Genomic DNA, 20,900 nt, shown 5'->3' on the forward strand with positions numbered 1-20,900 from the left:
TAGGAGTTGATAATAATGTATTCAAATTTGGAATAATCACTGGAGGGAAGGACATTAAGTCAAACTACTGCCATAGCAAATTTACTTTAAAGAAGGAGATTGAAAGAATGAAGAAATTAAAAAGAATCTAAAAGGAGTAGTAGCCCCAAGGCTAAAAATTTGTATGAGGCATAGACATTGTTTACAAATAGTAGAAAAGAACATCTGAAAACTACTTTTTTCTCATTTTGTTGTAATGATACTCATTTTAAGCTGCCAGCATTAAGTTTAAATTTAATTATTTAGAACCGTCATAACATCTAAGCAGTTATCTTGTTTGTTTCAGCATTTGGCTGCCATTGGGTCTCATTTACTCCTGGGTCCACACACAGCCCTATTTCATGTTTAGAAATGCCACCTAGGAAGCCCAGATAAAATGTATGCCGTGTGTTTAAAAAAAAAAAAAAGTCGAAGGAAGGCCAGACACCAGCCAGGATGATTTAATGGCGAGATGAAAAAGGCAGTTAAAACCAAAAGGGCATCTTTCAAAAAATGGAAAGCACAAGATATTTTTAAAAGAAACTTAGGGGATGCAACAGAATAACATGTCTCCTAAAAGTAAAATATTTTTTTCCCTTCTGGGAGGAAGGAAGAAAGTCAAAGAGAAGGGATCATTGCTGGGAATTTCTCGCGGATAGTTCGGAACTTACAAGACTCTTGGAAGATTCAGCTGCAGAAGAAAATAGAAGTGCTACTTTATTGGTATCCTTTGTCTTTTCCCAGGACAGAGATAGCATTACGTGTCTTTTCTTTTGTAAACATAATACTTTATTTTGGGTCAGAAGATTTGAGACGTTCCACACCTGTGTAAGGCTACACAGGACTGGAGAAAAAAGTTCATTGCCATGCATAATGAGGCCTAATCCATGGGTCCCTCATTTCTTGTAAAATTTCCTTGTAAATGTTTGATAAACTTTGCTGATGCTGGATGTCTTTTTGGAACCCTCTCAATTGCATTGCTTCTTGGATCATAAGAAAACAGAGACCTGAATTTAGAGAGAGTTGATTTTGTATGCTGCTAGGACGATGATGATGAGGAATTCATGGCTTTTGGCTGACAGTTTTCTTTTTTTTTTTTTCCCATTGATACTCGGCTCTAAAAAGATTTTTATTCTTGGATATTTAAATGATGGACTTTGGATATAGTTTTACTTTTCTTTATTATATGATTTGTTTTTTTAATATATTTATAAATTATTGGAGTGTCTATTCAAGAGTATTCTTGATATATATTGTTGAAAATTAATAAAAAGAAAGATTAAAAAAAAGAAAAGAAAGAAAGCAACTCCTAATGAGGAAAATAGGCTAGAGTTATAAGTACCCCCAGAAGCGGGTAAGTGGAAGCCGAGGAGGTCCCCAGCTCTGGTTTATTTCTCTAGGATAAGAAGGGGGGTAGGAGGAAGCCATGGAGGTTCCAGCTAGGCTTGGCTTGGCTTAGCCCAGCTAGGTAGGCTTAGGCTCTGGAGTCTTGGTGGGAGTTGGAAGGGCCTAGGCATTTCTCAGAAAACTGGTGGGGATTTGAAAGCCACATTTTTAAATTTGGTTTGATTTTTGAATGTTTTATTTGGGTTCAGCAAACAAAGCAAACTGATGAAATAAACATTAAAATGAAATGAACCCTCTCTTTTCCTGAAATGAAAATATTTGGGCTGCACATCCCTTATACTTTTCTCATTTCACTCTAGTGAATAACTTATGGATTCAGTATTGTGATTGCATTTTTTGTTTTAATTTCTGCACAGATTCTAAGGCTGATAAAGAATCCAACTATTCGCCTGCAGCTCAAGAACTGATGACCCGGCTGGGATTCTTGCTAGGAGAAGGACTTCCACCATCTGCACACATATCTGTACAAGAGAAAAATGAGACTATGGTATGCCTGCTTAAGACTTTGATGACTCTGAAATGTGCAGTTCATTTTCCTTCCTGTCAAACGTATCAGTTACTATATTCATTAGAACCACATCATCCTTCTGTTTGAATCTGAAAGGTATTCCTTAGCCTGCCTGGTAGCTTTGAAGGAAGATTCAAAGGATCTGAATTTGTCAGTAGTGAAAGATTAGGATCAGTATTTTTCATCTTATTGAAAAGTTGTCTTTTTTAAATTATAATATTTATGTAATTTTCAGCCTAATTCTGAGTTTGTCTTGAAGGAAGAAATAAAACATTTATGATCAGAAAAAAATAAAAGAAACAAAAATGAATCCTATCAAACAAACATTTAAACATGAATCTTCCTGTAAGCCCTCAGTACAGAAAAAGAAACATCTGTCTTGCCTGCTAATTCCTTACAATGACTGCAACAATTAGTTATGCCATAACAAGCATCCCACCACCGCCCTAGAAGAAACTCGACTCTGAAGAGAAATCTTAAGCGGAGTTCATAAAAAATGAACCTGTTACCACAGTATTTTATCATATATTTGCATGGGTGTCTCGGAAAAATTCAACACCAATGGCTAAGTCCTCTAGGCCATTGCCAAAAATTCTCTTCTTATTAAGGCGAAAAGCCACCTGTGAATAAATATACACTGAAACCCATTGCATCCTTCACACAAACTTAAATGTGCTCTCAGCACTTTATTAATAGAAATGTTTTACATTTTTTTTTTTTTTAACAAAATAGCATAAATAAAGCAATATGGTAAAAATAATCAGTTACTTGGTAGATTTCCTACAGACTGTTGTGTATGGGTTGACAGTTTTTTTTCTAAATAGTTAATAGTGCACTGTATCTAAATGGTAGATATGACTTATATCTCTACAAGGATTTTGTGCAAAACTGCATGTTTTGATGTCTCAAGATGGCATCATTGAAACTCTAATATAATCCTAGTGATATCAATGTGTAACATCTTTACGTCAAAATAGCTTTCTTAAAGAATGCCAAATAAAATATGCAAATGTCCAAGAGCTTGTGTGTTCTGCCTGAGAAATTGTATGTTAAGTTTTAAATGTTAGGACAGTTTTGAAACTCCCCACATTGCTTGCAGGCAAGGGAATATTTTGCACCCACAAGCTTGGATGCAGTGTTTCCCTTGGAAAATCCCATAGCGGCCTGAGCCATTCTTTACAGGTGCCAGGTATGAGGGATAAACAATGTTTGGGAATTTACAAATGAAATCGCCACACATTCTTAAGGGAAACCTGCCCCTAGTACTGTCCATTTTCTGGCATGGGGAGGGTGCAGGTACAGTTTTGAAATGTTTTTTTTTCCCCTGCAGGCAAGCACCTATTGCTGGGAGGGGAGAGGGAGTAGGTCAGAAAAGGCAGCAATGCATATAGTTTTACAGTTTCAAAACTAAGCACATTTTAGCTGGAAAAAGTGCCTGCAGAAAATGGAGGTGCAAATCACTCCGGGTAATTTTATCATGTACATTTCCTATGAAATGTGACCCGTACTTGAGGTGTGTTAAGTCCCAAGGGCACACAATCTTATTTATATCTTCTAGGGCTGCTCTGGCTAACCATTCACTCCCATGCTGACTCTTAATCCCTGGGGAGGGGGGGCAACTCTTTTTATGGGGGGAAGCTCTCACTTATGGCCCAGATGATGAAAGAAGGTCGCCAGTGTGTGTGCAGTACTTTAGGTGCTTCCCATGAGGTGAGAGTCTCTAAGAACTCTGACAGGACCAGGTCTGGGTGTTAAAATAAAGTTTACTGATTCATAACGTTAAATAAAGTCCATTGTCCAAAATGATGTGTGTGCATCTGACTGAAGTTACAGGGTTCTTTCTGTGTAGGTAGGTGTGGTAAGTTCTTGGAGGAGAAGTCCATTACCTGCTATTAAGTTCACTTAGAGAATAGCCACTGCCATTAGCAATGGTAACATGGAATAGACTGAGGGGTAGATTTTAAGAAAGTGCGCCTTCGCGTACTTTTGTTGGCGCACCAGGCGCAAACAAAAGTACACTTGATTTTAGTAGATACACGCGTAGCCGCGCGTATCAGCTAAAATCCAGGATCGGCGCGCGCAAGGCTGCCGATGTCGTGTAGCCGGTGTGCGCCGAACCGCGCAGCCTGCCGGCGTTCCCTCCGAGGCCGCTCCGAAATCGGAGCGGCCTCGGAGGGAACTCGCTTTCACCCTTCCCCTCCCATCCTCTATCTAACCCACCCCCCCGGCCCTATCTAGACCCCCCCCTACCTTTGTCAGGGGATTTACGCCTCCCGGAGGGAGAAGTAAATCCCAGCGCGCCAGCAGGCTGCTGGTGCGCCGAGATGCGACCTGGGGGCGGTTCCGGAGGGCGTGGCCACGCCCCTGGACCGCCCCGGGCCGAAACAACGCCCCCGGGCCCGCCCCCAAAACGCTGCGCCGATCCGACACGCCCCCCAACACGCCCCTGACACGCCCCCCTAGAAAAACCCCGGGACTTACGCGAGTCCCGGGGCTCTGCGCACCGGCGCGCAAGGCCCTGCTCGCGTAAATCCGGGCGGATTTACGCGAGCAGGGCTTTTAAAATCCGCCCCTAAGTGTTTGGGTACTTGCCAGGTTCTTATGGCCTGGATTGGCCACTGTTGGAAACAGGATGCTGGGCTTGATGGACCCTTGGTCTGACCCAGTATGGCATTTTCTTATGTTCCTTATTACAGACCTCTGGGAAGAGCCGATGGTGACTTTAAATGTGCATGCTTTCCCAGCGGCTGTCCCGTGAAATCCTCGTGAGAGGGTTCCCTTTTAACTGCAAGAATCCTACCTTTAGAGATCTTCTTTCCCGTGGACACCCAGCCTGTCCTGATTCCTTGGGTGGAAATCCGGATGGGATCTCATTCTCTTGCCTTTTCTTCCTTTTGTTTAATTGTTCATTTTCCTTAGCTGTAAATTCTGGTGATTTCTCTTGTGGGAAAAATCAGGGGACCAGGCTATTTAATCCTACACTGAAATCCCAGTGGGGAAGGGGATCCATCACTGGTGCTTGCCTACCTAGGGCGTAGAGTAGGCTCACAGGTCTTTGGTCCCCTGTAGAGAGCCCTTTTGTTCCTAAAGGGTATCGGGCTTAAAAGTCTATCTCACCGTAAATTATAAGAAGGACTCTGGCAGGGAGTGCACGGTGAGATGTATCTTCTAAAAGAAAACTCCTTTGGGCAAGGCCAGGAAATGCTACCAGAGTGTGAAAAAAATACATATTTACTCTGCAGCTGCTCTCTCTAACTGAGCCCCCGAGTGTTAAAATGGCTGGGCTAAACAGCAGTGAGTCACCCAATCCAGTCTGGTGGGGAGGGCCTGAAGGGATGGATGGTTCCTATTAAGTATGTTCTAAGGATAGGGATAATGGCATCTAATGGCCAGACTGGGAGGGTCTGCCACAGAAAATTGGTCCAAATTGGTACAAAGCCCCGTGGACTTTTCAACATTCTGCAAAATTTTAAAAAATTCTTTTAAGATTAAGTGCATTTATAATTAAATGGTAAAAACGTTAAAAGCATTTTCAACTACTTTTTTAACCTTGCAGTTTTATTTCAGTTTAGCAGTTTAAATGTCAGGATATTTATTGTGTTTGAAGCAGAGCAATAATTTTATTTTTTGAAACTTTGTAGTGCACGTTAGCCAACCAAGGAATAAGTCCCTGTTCTACATTAACAAGCAGCACTGCATCTCCTAGCACTGACAGTCCTTGTTCAACTCTGAATAGCTGCATCAGCAAGACAGCAGCAAACAAAAGTAGTCCCTGTGGGACCATTAGCAGCCCCAGCTCCACACTGGAAAGCAAGGACAGTGGAATTATAGGTAAGCATGATGATTTGGTTGAGTCTGTCTTGTGACATATCAAGTTATTAAAAACGTGAAGTTCTTAGAGTAGTTGCACATTGTACATGGAATGTGCATGCGGAATGATTGAAATAACATAAGCTTGGGACTTGGGAGCAGTGGGGCCAGTTGTCTGATATTCAAGGTCAGCTACTCTGCAACACACATGAAGAGTTGAATTAGCTACCATGTGTGCAATGTGCGTGTTTTTATATATAAAATGGGAAACTGTTTCGGACTAAATTGGTGTAATGAGAACAACTTTTTATTGTACACAGCTTGCAAGCTGATGTTTTACTGTATGTTGTGCAGTGAAATTGGTTAGTAATGTTAAATGTGCATCACAGACTTGGCAAGCAAATTGTGAATGTTAATTTTAGTAGGCATTCAGAGCTCATTGGGAGGGCATGCTGAGTTTCCATGCTTTCATTCGGGCCGATGCAGTAAAGTCCGCGGGAGAGCGGACAAACGCCCGCTGTCCCGGCGCACGCACCGGCCCTTTGCCGGTGCGCGCGATTCTCTATTTAAATTAGGTGACGCGGTAGATCCGGGTAAAAGGAGGCGCTAGGTGACACTAGCGCGTCCCTAGCGCCTCCTTTTTGACAGGAGCGGCGGCTGTCAGCGGGTTTGACAGCCGACGCTCAATTTTGCTGGCATCTGTTCTCGAGCCCGCTGACAGCCACGGGCTCGGAAACCGGACGCCGGCAAAATTGAGCGTCCGGTTTTCAGCCCGACAGCCACGGGCCGAATTCAAATTTTTTTTTTTTTTTTTTTTACTTTTTTTACTTTTCGGGACCTCCAACTTAATATCGCTATGATATTAAGTCGGAGGGTGCACAGAAAAGCAGTTTTTACTGTATCGGCCTGATTGTGTTTCTCTTGGTGTCCTGTTATGCCAGACTAGTAGCACCTCTGAAAGAAAGCTCTCTTTAGTTCTGCCCATAACTTCTTTCCTCTGCTAGGGCTGAGTAGTGTACATGAAGTCTGCCTTGCTTCCATTGAATTTGCTAATGGAGTCAGAGCAGGATTTCAACACTGGCAGTGAGCTAAGGAGAAAAGAAGTTGGGCAAGAAAAATAAGCTTTCCTGGAACTGTGCCACCCTTTCTTTATAGAGAATCTTAAGTAAAACTCCACCACCACCGTCCATGTTTTAAAACTATGAAGAGCAGACCCGGAGTAACCTACTTCCAAAGAACCTTGTTCTGACTTAGCTGTACAACCTCATGTTTCCTTTTCCATAAGGAGTATATTATTGTATTGAGTTTATAGTCTCAGCCGCTGCATCTGTCTGAATTAGATCCTCTGCACCTTTGACCCTGTGCTGCATCAGTACCTTACCTGAACTTTGTACATAGTTATTTCTTACACTGTTTACCTGTTATTTTATACAGTTTAGCGGCTTTTGTTTGCCAGCCTTCGGCTATTTCTCTCCCTTTTTTTTCTATATAGTCCCATCCCCAGAACCTGTTTGATGTATTTTCTACCTGCAGTTCTGATGTAAGCCGGTATGATGTGACCACTAATACCGGTATAAAAAAGCTTTAAATAAATAAATAATTGTATCCATGTATTGACCTACCTATGGTTATACATATACAGCCCTGTGTATATTATGAGTGCTATAAAATCAAGAATTTCACAAGACAATTGCACTGTATAATAGATTATATTTGGCATGAAATATTGCTATATTTATAATGTCTTATTTATTATGTAGGCTATTCAGTAAATAGTAAGTTATGAAATCTTGTATTCACACATAGCCAGGTGTGTACAGTGTTATAGCATAATTGTAACTTGCTATGGATATACCAATGGGAAACATGGTATTAGATAATTATGTTTTCATATGTTTTTCCAAGAAGTTTTGAAATCATAAAAGTGGGGTTCTGACCCTTCCCTGGAAGTGTTTGGTTTTCTAAGGTGATTGCATGATTAAAGACTTCAAATTCTGTGAAAAAAAAAAAGATGGAAGGCTCCCCCTTTTTTCATTTTTGGCATTATGAACTCAGAAAAAATGATGGACATGTAGCGGTGCATCTTTGTATTTTTCAATCTTTTTGGTACAATTATCTCTCTCTCTCTCTCTCTCTCTTACAATAAAAGGGAAAAATACATTAAAATGGTGGCTCTTATACCACTGCTGTTTAGGGTTATAATCACTTTGTATGATTCCCAGTTGTGGAGTTGTTGCTCCTATTTGCTATAAAAGAAGGAAATATGTACTTATCTGTTATTTTTGTTCTCTGATGACAGGAGGACCACCATCATCACAGTCCTTTCACCCCCTCTTTGGGAGTTATTCCTACTGTGGTAGATTTAAGTAAGCTTAGTGAATTAGTAAACTGAGCAGCAGCAGGTTTGGTGACATATAGGAAGCTCTGCTTCAGTGGCAGAGCAAAGAGGGAGCAGGGGGCAATTTTCCTGGGCACCAGGCTTAAAAGGGGGCACAGCAGCAGGTGGTCATCGTATCCCGGCACTGCTGCAACCCCGTCTCACTCACCATCCATGCTTCACTCATCCCCATGGCACTCCTGCAATCCCATTGCTCATGTCTCCTTGCTCCTAAGAATCCAAGGATTGCAGCCTTGCAGCATGGGCTGCTGCTTCCTCCACGGTCTGGGATGAGAGAGGGGTCTGGAGTGCAAGACTGCTAAAGAGCAGGGGGTCAGGGAAGAGAGAGGGGGCTGGGGAGTAAGACTGCTGAGAAGTTGGGTTCTAGGAGGGGATTGGGGACTGGAGACTGGGGAGCAAGACAACTGGAGGTATCTGGGATGGGAGAAGGGAGCAAGACCGCTGGGGAGAGAGGGCTAGGATGTGTGTGGGATCTGAAAGGGGAAAGGTGGCTTGGGAGCAAGAGTGCTGGGGAGTGGAGAGTCTGAGAGGCAGAGCTACAATGTGCCTATGGCCAATATGGCCACGGGCATATGTGCCACTTCCAAAGGGTGCCATAGTGCCTCCAGTGTCATCAAGAGCAGTATGGTCCCACTGGAATAGATAGTGCAGCCAGTAGTGCCTTAGCAAAAGAAGGAACAGCGTGATCCTGCTGGAAGAGGAAGTGTGGCTGATGCGACCCTAGGAAGAAAGGTTGCACAGCCCTGTCCCCCCATCCCATCGGAATTGACAAAAGTGGCTGATGCAGCCCCGCTGGAATCAGTGTGGAGGAGGAACAGCGCACCCTGCCCTGCCAGAAGGAGCCCAAGACCAGTGTTGGGTCGGCCCCTATGCTCGAAGTCATTCCCTTGGCTGCTGCTGCTGCTTCAAGAGGGAGAGGAGAGTGAGAGAGCATGTGTGTATGTATGTGTTTGTGTGTGAGAGAGCAGGTGTGTGTGTGTGAGAGAGCATGTGTGTGTGAGAGCATGTGTGTATATGTATGTGCGAGAGAGCATGTGTGTACAAGTGTGTGCGAGAGAGAGAGAGCTTGTATGTGCTTGAGTGAGACACCAATTGTCTGTATGTGTGGGAGGGAGAGAGAGAGAGTGTGTGTGTGTGGGAAGAATGAGAGAGAGGGTGTGTGTGTATGTGGGAAGAATGAGAAAGATCATGTGTATGTGTGGGAGAGTGAGAGATTGAATGGGCATATGCCTGTGAGAGTGAGAGAGTGTGTGTCTGTGAGTGAGAGAGCATGTGTATACGTATATGTGAGAGTGCATGTGGGTGCACACAATTCCCCTTCCTCTCTGCCTGCTAATTCATGACAATTTCAGGGCATCTAGAAATCAAAAGTTCCTAGGTATGGATATTGGGGGATTTTTAAAAATCCTTATTAGTTTTAATTAGGTGGTGTTTGACGTCTGTTTTGAAATATTTTATTGATGTTTGAAATTTTTTTATGAGTATTTACTTATTAGTTATCATTTTATTTGTTGTTTTGAATTATTCTTTTTATTTGTATGATTTTACTGTTCTATAAGGAACGGTAATGTTTGTTTTTCCATTGTTGGTGTGCATACAGAATTTGGCTTGTGGTTTCCAGTTCAGTTTTTGTCTATACATTTCTATTTATACTATGATCTCTTTATTCTGTATTTGAGGGTCTATCTGTTCTACATGTGTAACTGTGGTGAGGTATTCTATTAGTGTGTAGTTTCTATGTAGTGGTCTATAGCAGCTTGGATTGTCCTGTTTCCTAATATTGGTGTTAGGCCTGGTGTAATATTTGCAGTGTTGCTGTTTGAGTGCTGGCAGTTCTGTTTTGATATTGAAAGTTTATTGCATTGTACAATAATTCTGTTTCTCGTGACTTTCTGAGGGCCAAGCCCATGCCCAAGATGTGTTACAGTAGGCCTAATACTATATGGATCCCAAGTGACTCTTGCTTTTTTGCAGGGTTATTTGCTTGGTACCACAGCATTGCATGTAAATATACATATTGTAAGTAATATTTTTACCTCAAAAGACTGTACTTTGAATATCCTTTTTCATGTAAAATCTGTTATAAATGCATAATTTTTAATTGTGTGTGGGAATGGTGTGACTGAGATGGAGGGTACAACGGTCAAAGGTTTGCCTAGGGTGCAGTTGTATTGGCCATGGGCATTGCTGTATAGACATTTAACAGTCTCGTAGTGTCATGTGTTGTGTAATGGACTTGGCCATAGGTGCAAAATTGCCTGACTACTGCTCTGCTGGGGAACAAGGCTGCTGGGGGCTGAGAAGGAAGACTGCTGGATGGGTGTATGAGATCCAGAGAGCCTATGTGTGTATGAGAGTCAGAGAGCCTGTGAGCGTGAGGTTTGTGTGTGTGAGAGAGAGCCTATGTGTATGTGAGAGTGAGAGAGAGACAATATGTATTAGTCTGTGTGTGAGAGAAAGAAGGGTGTTTGTGTGGAGATAGAAGGGGGAATGAAAGAATGTGTGAGTATGTGAGAGAGAGGGGATACATTTGTGTGGTCCTTCTTCTCCCAATCCGTGACAATCTCAGGGTGGCTGGAAATAAAATTAAAAAAAAAAAAAATCCCAGATATGGAGAGCAGGACATTTTTAAATCCTTATTAGTTTCATTATTGGATATTACTTGATGTGGGACATTTATAAACATTTTCATGAGATTTTAATTGGATGTTCTTTTCATTAGCTGTTTTGAAGTATTTATTCTTTTTATTAGTATGGTTTTACTATGATCGATAGGTTTTTTTTCTTGATTTTCTTGTTTGTTGGCAGGGCCAGAGAGAGCAGGAATTAGGCCCGTGCCAGCTAAGAAAAGTAGGCCCCCTATGTAATCATTTTCTAAATTTCCCAAATAATTTTTATTTATTTAAGAAGGCTTTACGAGCTTTTTTGTTAGCAAATTCTTCAATTACAATTGAAAATTTTATTTATACATGTTAGAAATAGATATATTTAGCTTTTTTAAAAATGTTGCCCAACAAAAGTAGGCCCCTTGAACATTGTAGGCCCTAGCCAAATGGCCATGCTGGCACCCCCTCTCTCCTGGAGTGTTGTTTGGTCTTTCTGTGTGTCCAAGATGAGGGATTCTGTATGATTTCTGTGTAGGTTTCTACAGTTCTGTTTTCAGTAGGAGGTGTATTGGTCTTCCTAGGCCTGTTGTAATATTTGCATTGCTGTTCTTTTCTAGAGAGGGTTGTTGCTGTTTGAGTCCTGGGGGGGTATTAGTGCTGCTGTGATATGAGAAATTTGCTACTTATATGTTCTGAGTTGGGTTTTTTGTTTTTTTTTATTGGCAGGATTTTGTATTTTACAACATGCCTGTTAGAGAGTCTGTGTTGCAGTTACTCTGATGACAGCATCATTTACATTATTTTTTATATGGTGATTTGTATAGGGAAATAGTCATTTAATACTGCTATTTCTATTAATTTTTTCCTTTACCACTGTGTCTGTTTTTCTAGCATCAAACCTTTTATTAGTTGGTCTGAGAATGAATAATTTAATTCTACGATTTATGCTAAAATGTATGTAAGAATGACTAATTGTAGGAGTATAAGAAATTGGCGGGAGGATAACAAGTATCTGTGTGAGTGAGCTAGAGAAGGGGTGACTAAACTTTTTTAAACCGCAGTCCCCCTTCTATTCATGTAATTGGTTGAGGGCCCCCAAGATTGGTGAGGGGGGGGGGGGGAATGCAGGGGAGGTGCACAAATTGCATTGGCCCCCAGGCACCGGAGACCCTTGCTTCACCACTTCCCTGCTTAGAAAGTTTTTCCAAAAAGCTCTGATAGTCTTTTGTGCCAGTATGAGATGGGAGTCGTAACCATTCTGTGTGGATTCTTGTGCTGTCGTCTAAACAGTTATTACAGGTCAGCAATTACCATTTGTCTCTTGCAAATTGCAAGGGTATGCAAAAATTTGTTTGCTTTCAAAAAGGATTTTTTTCTTTAGTTACGTATCAGACCTTTTTCTCTACAGAGTGTTTGAGTAACGTGCATTTGGTAACATCTTTATAGTGTGAAAAGTTTGCACTGAATAACAAAGTGACAGCATTCATTAACACATCTCTTATGCTCTTATTGTGTTCATGTTTCAGCAACCATTACAAGCTCATCTGAAAATGATGACAGAAGTGGGTCCAGTCTGGAGTGGAGTAAGGAGGGAAGCCTAAGATTTGGAGGGCATCAAGCAGTTATTCATGATCGACTGGCAGATAATTGCCCACCAGTTGCAGAAGAGGAGACAGCTGGTTCTGAGGAGAGTGTGGCAAAAGCTGGTGGCCCCATTGCTGATGGCCCTGTTCCGTATTCACAGAGTTCTAATTCTTTAGTCATGCCTCGGCCCAACTCTGTTGCAGGTAAAGAAGTGCTAGGTGCAAACTAAAAGGATCCAATTTGGAGAAATGTAGCTGAATAATGCTCTTAGCCACCTTGAGCATTATTTGAAAAAGCAGGCAATCCAAATTATATATACATGCAGATATTACATTGTCGATTTGGATTGCCTTGTTTTTGGCATTTTACACAGCTTAAATCCCTCTTGTATGAAAAGTATGCGGCTATAATTATTTGATTCGGGATAATTGTGGCTGTCAGACCATATTACTGTGTGGTAAAGATGTTTCATGATCAAAATGTGGACAAGATTAAGACATTTGTTTTTATAGATATTTTCTCATTCAGTTATTTAGGCATGTTCAGTTAATTTTTTACAGGCTAAATATGATTGAATGATATGAAAGTCCTTTCTTTCTTTAGCTAAAAAGTGAATATTGAAACTGAGCAGAATGAGTCTGTTGCAGCAGAATTTAAGCAACTTTAATAAAAAGCTATTTTCTCTGATTTGTGCTTTAGTGTGCAGGAACTGTTGGCCCTCGCCCTTTTGGAATGTCACACCTAGGTCTGAACTACTTTCTCAAACCAGCTCAGGAAACTCGGATCATGCTAGCCCACTGGTATTGCCACTGTAATAACCCAATGCCTCGCATACTCATCCCAGTCCTCTGTACTTCCTCCTCCCACCACCCGGATCTGTAACTGGTTAAAAGGCCAGAAGCAGGGTAGGACTTAAATGGTCAGTTGCATTTCGTCCTGCTAAACAAGTGCAGTCCAAACAGGTGGGGTTGTGCCTGCCAGCAGATGGAGACAGAGCAGACTGACTTCTCCAGTGACATGCCACTATGCTTTGGTGGTACAACACAGGAAGAATTCAGTATTTTCTGACTCCAGCAGATGATAGGGCGAACTGGTGCTGCAGCAGGATCTTTTTTGGCATACTGTTTCTTGCCAGGCCACTGGTGTGCCAGTCTGTGCGAGCCTGCTAACAGGAGATCTCAGTCCCAGAAGGGATTTGGTAGGTCCTGGAGTTGGTGGGTGGGTGGACTTTCTCCTGGTGGGTTATGCATTCCTACCAGCAGATGGAGATAAACTGACTCGCTGGCATCACTGATATATAACCCTGCCCCGATATCAGCCTGCCAGTTTTCTCCATCTCCAGCAGATGGTTGACATGCATCTCCCTAGTGGGGATTGCTCATGTTACTTGGTCCCACATCGCATGGTGGGCCGTGTTTTACCATGTGCGTACAACAGCGCGATGTCTTAATGTGGACGCACACATGCGCATTCATGTGTGCACGTAAGCCTGTGTCCTATATTTGAGAATGTAATTGCGTGGGTGTGCGCATTGGTGTATGTGCAGGAGGCTGCGTGAAGAGAATTATAATGGGGTTGGGGACAAAAAAGTCTAAGTGCCTTGCAATTTGTGCAGCTTACCATAAAAGAGCAATTCAGCCATCGCTCTCACTTCATCTGTGCAAGTGCTGTCTGGAGGTTGAAGGTGATTTCTCTGCATCCCCTCATCCAATGGAGGATTTGGAAGGAGGAGGTGCAGGAGTCACAACAATGGTCAGTTCCCCTCCTCCCTTGTTCTCGATGGGAGGGATATCCATGGGGGAGGGATCGGAGAATGCCATGTTCAGGCTTGTGGGCCTTGGTATGGATTCATCCTCTTCCTGGGTGGAATTTTTCCAAGGTTTACAGTACTTTCTGAAGGGGCATCCATTGGAGCCGAAGCAGCCCAGTGACATGGGAACACGTCATACGGCGTCCCGCTTGCTGTCCAATTCAGGCAGGTGCTGCAGGGAGGCTGTCCCTGGGGATGTTGAGGATAATCATGATCCATTGGTTGATTCTGATGGAGATTCAGATTTCACACTTCTAGAAGAGGGAGAAAGCCCACCTGACTTGGAACCACATAGAACTCTACTCTGGGGTTTTTTTTCCCCCATTAAGACGAGTTGCCAGGTCTGTTGACTCAGACCCTGAAAACATTCAGAGTAGAAGGGGAAATGCTGCAGGATTACAAAAGAAAGATACCATCTTAAACATAGAAATGAAATGACGGCAGAAAAAGACCAATCGGCCCATCTAGTCTGCCCAGCAAGCTTCGACTCTTATTTTCCCATACTTATCTGTTTCACCAACCACCAACTTCAGGGCTCTTGTTGGTAACTGTTTGATTCAAATTTCCTGCCATCTCCTGTCATTGATGCAGAGAGTAATGTTGGAGTTGCATCAAAGGTGAGCATAAGGCTTATGGTTAAGCGTTGTAACCGCCACATCAAGCAAGCTACCCCGATGCTTGTTCACCCAGACTGCACAGATCGATGCCTTGTTGGATGATGTCTGAATGCAAATCCTGTTTTCCTCACTTCCCCCTACTGTTGAAGCAGATAGCAACGCTGTATATGCTTTCAAAGTGATGTATCAGGCTTAATTGGTTTAGGGTATAACCACCGTAATAAGCAGCTACCCCCACGATTGTTTACCCAGATTGTGAAGATCAGTCCTTGTTAGTTGTTGTCTGAATGTAAATCCTGTTTTCTACTTCCCCCCCCCCCCCACTGTAGAAGCAGAGAGCAGCTCTGTGTGTGGGTAAACTTATGTACATCCTGTCACTACATGTGTAACTCTACTCAAACTAGGAAGATCCACTCCAAACTTTTTTATTTGAAAATAACATGATACAAAGGCAAACAACCTCCGGAGCACATTGTTCCTTAAGCGCTCCAGAGCAACATATTACAATAATGCAAGTAAGAAACCTAACCATAGTGCACAACCAAAAAAAGGGGGGTGGAGGGAAAAAAGGAGAAAATAAGGGAGACCAAGAAGGGGAAAAAGGAAGGGGGGCAGGAGGCGCCACCTGATAAAACAAAAGGTTATAACATAAAAATAGGTTTTATATACACGAAACAATGCAGCAGCGGAGGAAAAGAAATAAACCGTAGTAGTACATGAAAGCATACAGTCAGATAATATCAAGAAGGCAGATCTTGAAAGTAGTGGTCAACAGAGCTCCACATGCATTCAAAGTGATGCATCAGGCTTAATTGGTTTAGGGTAGTAACCACCGTAACAAGCAAGCTACCCCCACGTTTATTTATTTACCCAGATTGTGAAGTTCAGTCCTTTTTGGTTGTTATCTGAATGCAAATCCTCTTTTCCACATTTCCCTTTGCCTTTGAAGCAGAGAGCAATGTTGGGTTTGCATTAACCGTGCAAGGGATTTTTTTGTGAGTAAGGGTAGTAATCACCTTACGCAAGGTGTTCTGTTTCTTTCCCCTCCTGGAGCTAATTCAAGAGTTAATTGATCTTGAGTTGAATACTCCAGAAGCAAGCTTTAAACGGGCGTTCTTTGTGAGTCTGTACCCCCTTGGATTAGAAGGCAAGGGAACAGTTGCGATTCCCAAAGGCTGATGCCTTGGTGAGTGCTGTTACTAAGCGCACCACCATCCTGGTCGAAAGGGGGGGGGGGGGCAGCTTTGAAGGATGCCCAGGTCAGGAGGATTGAGGCCAACCTCAAGCAGATGTTTGAAGCCATAGTAGAGAATTTGCAAATAGCTTTTTGCTGCTGCCTGGTGGCTCGGGCAGGTTTGCATCTCTCTGGGGAAAACTCAAGGAGCGGGCACCGAAAGCGGGCTGGTGATGGAAACAGGAGCAACATTTTTAGCTGATGCAGCTGTGACTTGGTGCATATGCTGCTAGAGGTATAGCTTCTGTGATAGCAGCCAGGTGCCTGTTGTGACTGGGAAACAGGTCAATGGATACTATTTCTAAATCGAATTTGACAAGGTTTCCCTTTAAGGGAGTTGGAGAAGATGGCGAATAGATGAAGTGAATCCAAGATTCTGCGATTGCCAGAAGATAGGAAAGCGGTGTCGCGTTCTTTTGAGGCAAAAGCCCACTCCAGGGATTCCCATTTATATCACCTTACAGAGGAGCAGCGGTTCAAAAGTCTCATCCCTATGGAAGATAGTCCTTTTGCCTAAGAAGCCTCATAAGGACATGGGCTCTGGGTCAAGAGGATCTGGATCTTCACATTTACTAGCGTGTAGCCAGATGGACTCAGGACCAATGGATATTGTGCTCTCCTGATAGCAGATGGGAGACGGAGTCAGATTTCAAAGCTGACGTCACCCTACATATACCCGTGCAGCAAGCTTAGCTCTTCAGTATTTCTCCGTCTCCATAGCAGATGCGGATACTATCCAAAAGAGAATATAACATTTACAACAAGAAAGAAATAAAATTTACCTCTTAAGAAGAGAGCCCCGCTTCTCCTGCGGTGAAACCTAAGGGTCCCTCCCACAGTCAAGACTTTCCTGAGATGATTCTCCATATCCCTCAGAGGTGAGCCTTGGTCTGGCAGCCAACTCCTGGCGTGGACTTAGCCCCCAGAGTGGCTGAAAGGCAGTGGGTGCAGATTTGAGCGCGGCAGTGAAGGTATTCCCCTGTCCCTCCGCAGTTGGAGACCACCTGGCACGCGACCGGTAAGCGCCGAGACCAGGTAAGGTAGAAACCTTTACTTTTAAGTCTCCGGTCTACAAGACTCGAATAGCCATACCGATCTTCCTCCCGATGAGGTTTAAAATCGAGTTGAGCAGCCTTCATTTGGCTAGGCCCCGATTCGGTGCGAGGGCCCACACACGTGGAGATCCTCCGGGGGGGGTCGCCATCTTGCCATCGGGGTCGTCTGCGCCATTCCCCACCCCCACCTCCCCCGACCGTCGGTACGCACGGTGCAGGCTGGAGGCCGAGGCGCCTATCTTGAGTGCTCCCGTAAAGGCACACGCTTAGCTGCGCGCATATATGAACTGTGCGCACAGCGGCGCGCACAAGTGTGCCGCACGCACAGCTGCATGCGCATTGGAGTCAGGCACACAAAGTTCGTAGCCCGTGCACATAACTTCTGCGCATCCGGCGCGCACATCTAAGCGCATTCGCTTCCACTACAGCCCCTCCTGGGATCAACATGGACCCAGGAACCTTCTCCTGGGTGGAATTTTTTAAAGGGCTGCAAACCTTTGTCCAGGCACAACCAGCCCCTGCTGCACTCCCGACTCAACTCCTGCCGTAAGCGCAAGCCCTTCCCGGCACCTCCCGAGTTCCTCGTGACATGCCCCTCCTAACCAAGAACCTTCCTGTTGGGGATCCAGACACTTCAGAAGACGAAACTAACTCCCTGGAAGAAGGAGAAATTCCCCCAGGGATGGAGCCATACCGAACCATGCTCTGATCCTTCCACAAGGACAAATTACCAGCCCTCGTGTCCCAGACTCTAAAGACACTGGGCCTTCCAGGCACGGATCCTATAATGGAACCAAACAAGAACCCCATTTTGGTGTAAGGCCTCATGCTACTTTCCTATGTTAGAGTCCATCAAGGAACTGATTGACCTGGAATGGACTACTCAAGAGGCCAACTTCAAAGGGGGGCGGGCCCTAGAAGCCCTATACCCACTGGAACCCACGGCTAAGGAACTCTTACACTTCCCTCAAGTGGACGCTATGATCTGTGCAGTTTCAAAGCGCACTACGATCCCTGTGGAGGGAGGAGCGGCCCTGAAGGACACTCAGGACAGAAGGCTGGAAGCCATCCTTAAGCAGTCCTTTGCCGTATCAGCAATGACGCTACAGATTGCTTCCTGCTGTGCATTGGTGGCATGTTCCTGTTTGCTCCTCTCCAGAGACACAACCACGCCCGGAGAAACGATGGAGCCTGCGGTCTCCTTCCTCACCGATGCTACCTCAGATCTCGTGTGCACCTCAGCCAGGGATGTCGCCACAGCAGTGGTGGCCAAAAGACAACTATGGCTTCAGAATTGGTTGGCTGATGCGACATCCAAAACGAACCTCACGAGGATGCCTTTTAAAGGATCTCTCTTGTTCGGAAGCGAACTGGAGAAGTTAGCCAACAAATGGGACGAATCTCCAGTACCCCGACTACCTGAAGACAGGAACAAAAGAATATATCAGCGCTCCTCCCCAGAAGAAATAAGGGCAGAGGATCACAGCATTTTAGACCTTACAAGAACACACAGTCCCAAACACCTCGCCCCTCAGGAAGGTCTCATTCCTTTCGGATTAAGAGGGGAGCAGGCTCAGGGGTAGGCTCCAGCTGTACCCTACAATGAGAAGACACAGACCCATCCATAGGAAGAAGATATAGGGGGCAGACTTGCCCTCTCTACCAAAGATGGGTCGAGATAACATCGGACAAGTGGGTCCTAACTATTATTCGAGAGGGGGTACTCTCTGGAATTCCAAGAGACTGGCAGTGGAAACCACACTAGCAAGACTATTCAGACTGAAGGCAATAGCCCCGGTGCCCATGCTTCAACAAAATACTGGCCACTATTCCATCTATTTTATCGTTCCCAAGAAAGAAAGAACATTCCAGCCCATCCTGGACCTCAAGGCCGTCAACCGTTACCTGAAGGTACCACACTTCCGCATGGAAACCATACGCTCCGTTATAATGGCGGTACAACTGGGAGAATTCTTAACCTCCCTGGACCTATCTGAAGCCTACCTTCACATTGTTGTCCTGATGGATTATTTACCCTTTGAAATAGTGCTAAAACAAGGAGACACTCCATGAAACTAATAACCAGCAGATTCAACGCAAAGTACTTTCATAGAAAGTACTTTTTCACTGTGCACACTATCAAGCTATGGAATCTGTTACCAGAGTATGTGGTCAAGGTGGCTAACATAACATGGTTTATAAGAGGCTTGGACAAGTTCCTGAAAGAAAAGTTGATAAATTAATTAGCCAGGCAGAATAAATAAAGCTATTGCTATCCCTAGGTGTGAGTAACAGGAATTAGATCTATTTTATGGGATCTGTCAAATACATGCAATTTAAATTGGCCACTGTCGGGGAGAAGATGCTGTGCTTAATGAACCTCTGTCTAATCCAGCATGGCAGTTTTTATGTTCTTTTAGTCCTCTGCCACTCTTGCTCCCTCCCAGCTCTTTACTAGTCATATCTCACCCACCTCAAGCCCTGTTATTCCCACTTCTTCCTGGTTTCTTGCCACCACACAAGCCCTGTGAAACCCCTCTACCCATCACCCTTGCTTCTCATACTCCCTCCCAGCCCTCTGTCCACCTCATCTCTTGTTCCCTCCTCTCTCTCTCCAGCTTGCCAGTTGAGCTTTTTGAGCTTCAGGATCAGTGTCCGAGAGCAGGAGTTTTCTGTTCCCCTCATGGTGGCCTCCAGCAGCTGCAGAAGAAACCAGAGCTGCTAGCAGCCCTCCTCCCTGAGAATGTAGGGACAGGACTGAACCCGGTCATGCACTTGTTTGCCCAAATGGGGACATGATCTGATTAGTAAAGGAGGAAGGCAGAGCAAGAGAAACAGCAGAGTAGCAGTCAGAGCTCCGGATTTTATTTCCTTCTCTGAGCTGTTAGTGTCCCTTGTTCTCTCTACCCCTACCAGCTTCATGCTGCAAAGGGGAAAGGGCACTGCAGGGGCATAGTACAGCTCTCTCTGTATTCTGTCCGTGCTTTGTTAATATTGATCACAGCTGTTCCTTTATCCAAAAGACAGAAGGAAGAGTAAGTAGTCTTTAGTGACTAGGCTTGAAGTACTGTCCTGTCCCACTGGGGAATTTGCCACTGTCCTCCTGCTCACAACATCTATTGAACCTATGAGCAATCCCATGAATAGATACAACAGGGGTATTAAGAGAGCATTTGAAATGTTACACCTGAAAGAAGGTTCTGAAGTTATGGAGAAGCTTAGCATGATTTTTTAATTTAAAATAATTTTCTACTCTAGGGCAGGGCTTCTCAAATCCTGCCTTGTTGACTCATGACCAGTTGGGTTTTTAGGGTATGCATAACAAATATGCATGAGAGAAGTTTTTATCATGCATATTCATTATGAATATCCTGAAAATCCAACGTGCTATGGGATTACCAGCACTGCATGCAATACTGTACACTGATAGGTAACATTTCAATCATGTTGACGTTTGGGTCAGCTTGAAATACTGCTTTAATTCTTTTTATTTATTTTTTTTCAGTTTGAGTCACTATGGTGTTTTTATCTACCATATTGCTAAACAGACTTCTATTTTTATTTGGCTAATTGAGGTTTGGGTTTTTTTGTTAGTTTTTTTTACATAGGTCCCTGTATAATAGTTGTGTAGTAATTACATTGGATTATAGCTGTATTAACTAGACATTGTAAATCTGCTGATCCATTCATGCTCATTTCTGCTTATTGGGGGAGAGTTAAGTTCTTTTTCTATCCTTGACTTCTTGTAATGTCTTAGGTCTATGACAAATATAATATATCTTTACGCAGAAGCCATTACAAAACTGCACTCTACTGTACTAATTGCTGTAAATGAACTGTCCATCAATGGAAT

The 20,900-nt window shown here is 43.7% G+C and overlaps 1 protein-coding gene across 5 annotated transcripts in view; it reads left to right on the top strand.

Moving 5' to 3' along the window:
- TANC1 (tetratricopeptide repeat, ankyrin repeat and coiled-coil containing 1) overlaps positions 1-20,900 on the top strand; it is a 408,770-nt gene that overhangs the window by 225,324 nt on the left and 162,546 nt on the right. For all 5 annotated transcript variants that reach the window (XM_029605548.1, XM_029605546.1, XM_029605545.1 and 2 more), the window contains 3 exons: positions 1,782-1,912; positions 5,575-5,764; positions 12,274-12,534. In XM_029605548.1, coding sequence (XP_029461408.1) covers positions 1,782-1,912; positions 5,575-5,764; positions 12,274-12,534 — 582 coding nt within the window. The remainder of the gene's footprint in view (positions 1-1,781; positions 1,913-5,574; positions 5,765-12,273; positions 12,535-20,900) is intronic.

Source organism: Rhinatrema bivittatum, chromosome 6 (assembly GCF_901001135.1).
Source record: "Rhinatrema bivittatum chromosome 6, aRhiBiv1.1, whole genome shotgun sequence".
Taxonomy (NCBI): domain Eukaryota; kingdom Metazoa; phylum Chordata; class Amphibia; order Gymnophiona; family Rhinatrematidae; genus Rhinatrema; species Rhinatrema bivittatum.